The 8,283-nt window shown below is 42.9% G+C and overlaps 1 protein-coding gene across 1 annotated transcript; it reads left to right on the top strand.

Annotated features, from left to right (window-relative positions):
- The first annotated feature begins 408 nt into the window (after positions 1 to 408).
- Positions 409 to 2,812, top strand: LOC121869443 (cylicin-2-like). The gene is made up of 3 exons (XM_042370790.1): positions 409 to 601; positions 1,548 to 1,667; positions 1,825 to 2,812. Exons 2-3 carry the CDS (start codon positions 1,557 to 1,559, stop codon positions 2,392 to 2,394), a joined length of 681 nt encoding a protein of 226 aa, XP_042226724.1. The 5' UTR covers positions 409 to 601; positions 1,548 to 1,556; the 3' UTR covers positions 2,395 to 2,812.
- Positions 2,813 to 8,283: the final 5,471 nt, after the last annotated feature.

The raw sequence follows: 8,283 nt of genomic DNA, 5'->3' as shown, positions 1-8,283 counted from the left end.
GGAAAAGTGTCAATATTTTACCTCCGAGTTACTACAGCCGCTAGTTTAGTAGATCATGTGGTAACTCACAGCTGACACGAGAAGGACGGAGAGGGAGAGAGAGAGGGAGAAGGAGAGGGAGAGGGAGAGAGAGAGGGGGAGAGAGAGAGGGAGAGGGAGAGTAGATATTTCCCTTAAACTCAATAAAATTTTCACTATTTCTCATAAGGATAATAAGATTAATTGAGAGACAGACAGCAAGAGAGAAAGAGGGAGGAGGGAGAGATGGGGCAGTAGGGAGAGAGGGGCAGGGGGGGAGGGAGGGTATCACCAGTCCGGCACTACACTCGTCACCCCCGGCGGGAAAAACACACTATTTGATAACAAACTTACGAAAACAGTTCGCCTTTTTTAACACTTTCTGTCGCGCCTTCTCTGACGTGTTGTTGTGACTGTTGACTGTGTGAGTGAGTGGGTGAAAGAAGCGGCCCAGCGATCTCCACCAGTCCCAAGCATCACCTCAGTACAGTCACTTCACCATCACAAGCAGTACCTGGTAACCGTACAACCACACGTCCGTACCCTGTTGTTCTACACGGTGGTGCACTTGGCGCATCAAAAGGTGATCGTGTTTTTTTCGTAGCATTATATAGCATTATTTCACTTTATATAGCTGTAAGTGTATTATTTTCTTGTGTACTGAGAGCTAAATATTAAGCTTGTCGCCACTAGTACCTCCATACCATAGACTCGACAGCCAGTTTAAGACATATGGATTCTGCGTGGTAAACAGTAATCCTTCAATACACAGTGAGACAGGACACTTCTCTATTGCTTTTATTTCACCTGTAAAGTCTGATACAGATTCAGAGATAAATTAACTGGGGATGTCTAAAGCGAAACCAGTGACCTTTAGGACAGGATGTGAGTGTTGTATCAAGTCGACCATCGCTCCCTATATGGAAAGTTACCTTGCATTATTATGTACACATTACATCAGAGTTAGACCACTGAGCTGAGCCATGACTAGAGTATCCATGGAATTTGCACTAAGTTACAATCCACATTATATATCCAACACCGAACCATTATCACATTAGCATCAAGTTAGTATTAATAGTCACCCGAAAATCAGAGGTAACAATCACCCACAGTCACCCACAGTCCCCCACAGTCCCCCACAGTCACCTACAATCACCCACAATCACCCGCAGTCACCCACAATCACCCACAGTCCCCCACAGTCACCCACAATCACCCACAGTCACCCACAAGCTACAATGCACAGTACAAATTATCGCCTTATAAAGTGAGGTTCTTATTATATCATCTCTGAGCATCACTGTCTCTATTTCCTTGTTGGCAGCTGATCGTGTTCACCTTTCACTTACACTCGCCTTGCTCCTCCTCAGTTACCTACAGTCAATTGTTGTATCCCAGTCACTTTTAGTCACCTGTTGTTACATTCCAGTTACTTACAGTCATTTCTCACTATTATAAGTTACTTTATATTCTAAGTACCCGATGCAGTGCTAAATAACTCGTACGGATGCTGTTGTGACCTTCAGAGTGCAGTGATGCGCGGCCGAGGCGAGATGATGGTGAAGAGTAGGTTGACGGCCGTATGTTTTGCCTCGATGCTGGTGGTGATGGTGACACCCTGGCCCATATTACCACACCCCACCACAGTGAGTCAGTGTCTGTCTGTCTGTCTGTCAAAACTTACAGTACTTTAAACATCTAATTAAAAAAAAAGCACAAAAATGAGTTAAAAGTGACATAATATGAATCACAACACAGCCATATAATCGATAGACAATTTTTTCTCTTTTATTCCCCCTTCAGGATGTCCTCGCCAAGTTCCTCCCTCCTAATACTACTGACGAAGAGCCACCGATCGACTACTCCGAGTATTATGACAACTTCAGTGACGTAGACATCATGGATTATCACTTTATTTTACTGAATCCTGATAGAAAGGGTGCAGAGACTGATGATAGAGTTGAGAAGAGAGAGAACCCCAAAGGAGACATTAAGAGCTACGAGGGGGTTGACGAGAGAAATGAGAGAGAACTTACGAGCGAGGGAGAAAGGAGGAGAGACAAGAGACAAGACAGAAAGGTCACTGGAGGAAATAAAAAAGACGAGGGAGAAGAGAGAAGCGTAGGAGAACATAACAACAAGAGAGACGAAGGAAAGAACAAGAGAACCACCGATAAAATCAAGAACCAGAGAGAAAAAGAAAACAAAAGCCAAGGAGAGATATCGAGAGACAACGAGCTTCAAGAACGTGAGATAATTGCTGGCAAGAATATCAGTGGTCAGTTGTACGATGGGGATATAGAGATTGACGAGACCTTGTTGAAGTACATCTTACCCGACGAAGATCAAATGCTCTCTGCTATTAACCCGTAGGTGCTGTGGGATGCTGTGGGATGTTGTGAGATGCTGTTTGAATTTGTGGGATTTTGTGGTATGCTGTGGGATGTTGTGAGATGCTGTTGGATTTTGTGGGATTTTGTGGTATGCTGTGGGATGTTGTGGGATGTTGTGGGATGCTGTGTTGTGCTGTGATATGTGGTTCGTACTTTGATGTTTTACAGGAAGTATTCTCTATTGTTAATACCATATAAGGGTCATTTATAACACACACACACACGCCTTGTTATGATGCTTCCTACGTTAGGCAGAACATGAAAACAATCTAGATCAACATTGTAACTGAATACCACGTAAAGTCTCCATAATGCCACAGGTTGAAACAATAATCACAGAACCTAACCTAACCTATATACCAACTTTCACTAAAAACCAGTTCAATAATAAAGTCATTTCAGACCAAGTAATTGAAATTTATTCTTTTATTTTACCTCTGAACTCACGGAATCGATTTTTTAAAGAGACGATTAACAAATCTTTCTCATTTGACTCATAGAAGGTGATGTTGGTCTAGTGTTTATGTGAATATCATTTGACATTATTGAAATTTATTGTAACTGCTAACGTAAATATAAGAATGGAAATCATTGTAACTTAAAACGTAAATAGATTGAAATTTATTGTAACTGCTAACGTAAATATAAGAATGGAAATCATTGTAACTTAAAACGTAAATAGATTGAAATTTATTGTAACTGCTAACGTAAATATGGGATTAATTTTATAATACTTGAACATTGAGCCAGAAATGTTTGAATATTCGTCTTAAATCTATAGAAAGAGATAAAAGGGTAAAAAATAACAAGACAGATTGATGGTTACTTAATAAATAGATCGACATAGAGAATTAGATAAAATAATGAATAAACAGAGAAAAGATTAATTAATCGACAATAAATAGTTAAATTGAAAGACAGATAACTTGATTAATAGTGAAGTAAATAGAGAGATAATTAAATACACACAGAAGTATACAAACAGATGGATAGATAATTAGATGCATAAAGTAGATAGATAGTTAATTAGAGAGACAGACAAACAGACAGTTACTATATCAGATCAAGCAATGGTCACAATTCCCACATTTAATTGGCCCTAACCCATAAACCTAAACCACCCTATTCTAAGTATTAGGATTGGGGAATGGTTGTGAGTGTGACCCATTACTACTGGGACCCATCAAATTGGGCTAATGTGAGACCCATTAGAACGTGACCCATGAAAATGACCCCCCTTACACCCGGGGGTCTCACAGGTCATGGGTCAATTAAAGCTAGGGTTTATTGGGACCAGAATAAGTTAGGACTCGGGACTCTTAGAATGAGGGTCTCTTAATTGGCCCAGCCTATAACGTGTGGCCCATTTGACCATTACTGTCTCCTTCTATAGGACCACACTCCCTGAGCTACTGTGGCCAGAAGGACCTGATGGCTGGCCACTCATTCATTACACCTATGATGAACGTAAGGTCTTTATCGTGTCACCTGATGATTAGGCACCCTAGATTTTATCACCTGAGGATTAATTACCAGAATGCTACCTGGTTCAGTTAGGTTTGGTTCGGTTAAGTTAGGTTTGGTTAGGTTAAGTTAGGTTTGGTTAGGTTAAGTTAGATTAAATTTGCGTCAGTGTCTTGAATCACAGGTGAAATGATCTGGGGTGCCTAAACTTCAGGTTATTTAAGAACTCTATATGGTATTTAACCTGAGTTGACTAATATTATTAAATAAGTCAGTGCTTGTACCATTCTCCCACTCACTCTCTCCCCCAAACCCACCCCCACCCACCAAACACGTTCCCTCACCCACCAAACACGTTCCCTCACCCACACCCACCAAACACTCCCTCAACCCACCAAACACTCCCTCACCCTCCCTCACCCTCCCTCACCCACCCCTCTCTCGTTCCTCCACCCTTAACCGTGCCTGGTAATGTACACAACTCACGAGGTTTATAATAAAAAAAACAACAATTCCTAAATCAGCAAATTGTACTTTTATATCGCTGTCCTGTTCAGCTTACGCGTACAAGGATGCTGTGGAAAGAGGCATCGCTCACTGGGAGGAACACACGTGTCTACAGTTCGCCAGGCACTACTACTACAATGGCCCTCACATCCGATTCCGTGATACCAGTATGTGTACGTCGCGAGTAGGGAGGCAGACCAGCCCTTATGGTCAACATGTCGGCATCGGAGTCAAGTGTACCTCAGTAAGTTACTCAAGAATGGATGCTGTGGTGTAAGGTGTGTTAGCTGCCGAGGGTATTTACTGTGTTATTGACTGTGTTAATGTGTTATTGACTGTGTTATTGATGTTATTCACTGTGTTATTGATGTTATTCACTGTGTTATTGATGTTATTCACTGTGTTATTGATGTTATTCACTGTGTTATTGATGTTATTCACTGTGTTATTTACTGGGGTTTTTTTGTGCTTCAACTTGTTCTCTGTCTTTTTTTTCTCTTCATATTCTTCTTCTTCTCTCTCTCTTCTTTCCCATCCTCTTTTTCATCTTCTGTCTTCTCTCGTCTTCATCTCCCTCTCTCCATCTTCTCCCTTCTCTCCTCCTCTCCATCTTCTCCCTTCTCTCCTCCTCTCCATCTTCTCCCTTCTCTCCTCCTCTCCATCAGCTGGGTATTGTGGTCCACGAGATCGGTCACGCCTTGGGACTCTTCCACGAACACTCCCGCTACGACAGAGACCATTACATCCACATCAACCTCCAAAACATCGACCCTTTCAGATGTGAGGGTACCGTATGCTACCGTAACTTCCTCCCAATACATCCCATCAACATGTCACTCTTCAACATCCCTTATGACTTCAGTTCCATCATGCATTACAGCTCTAGGGTGAGTGAGGTGTAATAATATTGCCATTTTTTTTCTTCCTTGTAATATTGAAGGATTGATTCTATTGACTGGTGATAGTTTAGGTTAGTATAAGTTTGGTTAGGTTAGGTTAGGTTGGAGCCCATTCGGACAAGGAACTCTTTTTTTTTTTTTTCAATGTGTTCTCGTATTACTCAGGCCTTCAGTTCTAATGGACGGGTCACGCTGGCCAGTAAGGATCCGTTCTACCAAGGTACGATGGGCCAACGCCTGCAGCTCTCCCATAGAGATAAGCACCTTGTAAACATCCTTTATGGCTGTGTGGGTGAGTACGATGGTCTCTCTCTCTCTCTCTCTCTCTCTCTCTCTCTCTCTCTCTGAAATATCAAATATGAAAACTAAATCAAGATCCATGTTAGTTATCACAGTGTGGTGGGTGTTACCAGACAGATGGGTAAAGAGGTGCCACTTAACGAAGAACCCGTGCCAAGGGGAGAGTTACCTGGGTCGTGGGTGTGTGTGTGTTTGTCCCCCAGGCACCCGTGGTCGCTATTGTCAACACACCCTTGCGGGATACTACGGTGAGTGTGTGTGTGTGTATGTGTAATCTGTATAATAATAGAGGAATTATAATTACGTGTTATAGGTATTATAATCATGCTTACCTACCTGATAGAGCAGCAGATGGCGCAGAGTAATAAAGTAATTACCCGGCCAACCATCATTACCACCCCTAACTACCGACAGACACCGATACGTAATGTCACAGGTAAGATATTCTACCACACACACACACACACACCTGCTATCAAGAACCTGTTTTTAATCAAGTTTATTTGCATTATGACTACATTAACTCTTGTCAATCTACTCACATTAAGAAGTTGCTAAGTGTAATTACCTCATCACCAGACAACAAACAGACAACAGACAAACAACAGACAGACAGACAGATAGACAGATAGACAGACAGACAGACAGCTACCAGACAACAAGCAGAAAGACACATTACGACTATTATTTCCTCCATTTAACCTTAATATATGGTGTTAATGTTGGCAGTAATTCGACCTTATGTTCCGGGTGTTGTCAGCTGGGACGTGGTGTGTGTTCGTCATCAGAGGACCTGGGTGTTCTGTACCCGTCCTCACCTTCTACAAGTTTCATCTACACCGTCAGGAAGAAGATAAAGGGGAGTGTAGTTCTGACTTCCTCGAGATTCGTCAGGAGAACAGTTACGATGGTCCTGTGTGAGTATGTGTGTGTATGTGTGTGTGTGTGTGTGTGTGTGCGTGTTTGTGAGAGAATGTGTGAATATGTGAATGAAAATGTGAGAATGAATGAATGAGGGAATGAATGAGGGAATGAATGTGTGAATGAGTGTGTTTGCACATATGTTTGTGTGTTTAGACAGAATTACTCCAGAGCTAAAAAAATATATATATAACACATAGATATCCACAAAACACGTCGTTAATGCAGGTACTGTGGTCGGGCGCTGGAGGGAGGCAGGCAAGTGGTTGGGATGGGTCGCCAGGTACAACTCTACTTCCACGCAAAAACTGACCTTTCTAGAGGCTTCTGGGCTAAGGTCAAGTTCAAAATCATACCACACTGTCCCATAAAGACCTCCAGTGATACTTCGGCTAAAGGTTGGTTACTGAGAAACCTTTAATATTACCTGAGACACCTTTGATTATTACTACCGTCATTCACCATTCACCACCATCCCCACCGTCACCATTCACCACCATCATTCACCACTATCACCACCACCATTCACCACCAACACCACCACCATTCACCACCACCATTCACCACTTCCACCATTCACTGCAGCTACAAAACTCCATCAGCAATACGTCGCCACAGAGAAGTCAGGCCCTTGTACCGTTCAGAAGGTTGAGGACGCCTCCAGCTCCATCCTGTGGCGAAGTCCTCACTACCCACGACCTTACCCCCCCAACATCGCCTGCACCTTGACTCTCCGACAGGTAGGTGGTGACTGTATGAAAAAAAAATGGTTTCACTGATAAAAATATAATCATAAATTTCAGATTAAGATGATATGAATATAATGATATAACTCACAGTAATGGTATTATTATTATTGCATAGGAGTGACAGTCTTCCCCCCAACATGCATAACATTCACGAAACAACCTTGCCAATTAAAATCACAGGAACATTCACTTAATTTCAACCTAACTTAACCAAGCTTTAGGATGTGACTGTAACACTGTAACGTAACTCACAAAAGTAACCAATGACCCCAGTACAGGTGCCCCCCCCCCCTCCCCCCAACAGGTAGTTCCTGCAGGTGTACAGTTGCAGGTGGTCAGTTTCTCCCTGGCGGCGCCCACCAACTACAGCCACTGTGGCGATTTCGTTCACGTTCACCTCACCAACAGGAAGGTGGAAAGGTAAGGTGTTATCCTAATGGGTGAGGGAGAGGCTGGCAGGTGTGTTAATGAGCAAAGGATGAGATAATTTACACCATATTTCAGGTTAGAATCACAGTTGAAATCTTGTCATCACCTGCGAATGACTATACCTGTTCTTATCACTGCCACTACAGGTTGTGTGGTTCAATACTGCCGAGTACCACACTGGAGTTACCTACTGCTGGGTCAACCTTCCATTTTAACACAGACGGTCTCGGGTCTTCAATGGGATTTGAGCTGCATATTCAGCTTCTCTACACGCACTGTAATCAGGTTGGCCTCTAATGCTTCCCAAGGGCGGCGTGTTAACATAGATATAATTACTGGTATAGTAATTCATGGGGGCTGAGGCCACCATGAAAGTGTTGCCTTAGCCTCCTACCTCCAGCTTCATCATTACCTCCTCTCCCACCTATCTCTACCTCCATAATCACCTCCTACCTCCCCTCTCCTCCTACCTCCATCCCCATCTCCCCTCCCCCACCTACCCCTAGCTCCACTATCACTTAAGTACGGGTCTGGGTGTTGTGATGACGGTAGTTTCTATACTTGAAGTAAACTCATGCTTAACTTGGCTTACTGGCCGAC

This window comes from Homarus americanus, unplaced genomic scaffold (genome assembly GCF_018991925.1).
Source record: "Homarus americanus isolate GMGI-L3 unplaced genomic scaffold, GMGI_Hamer_2.0 scaffold23578, whole genome shotgun sequence".
Taxonomy (NCBI): Eukaryota; Metazoa; Arthropoda; class Malacostraca; order Decapoda; family Nephropidae; genus Homarus; species Homarus americanus.
This window is presented reverse-complemented; position numbering and strand designations above follow the sequence as displayed.

Bases quoted from the DNA above. Each gene is read 5' to 3' on its own strand.
- LOC121869443 (XM_042370790.1), top strand. From the start codon at position 1,557: ATGCGCGGCCGAGGCGAGATGATGGTGAAGAGTAGGTTGACGGCCGTA. The intron at 1,668-1,824 runs GTGAGTCAGTGT...TTCCCCCTTCAG, and splicing joins TATTACCACACCCCACCACA to GATGTCCTCGCCAAGTTCCT.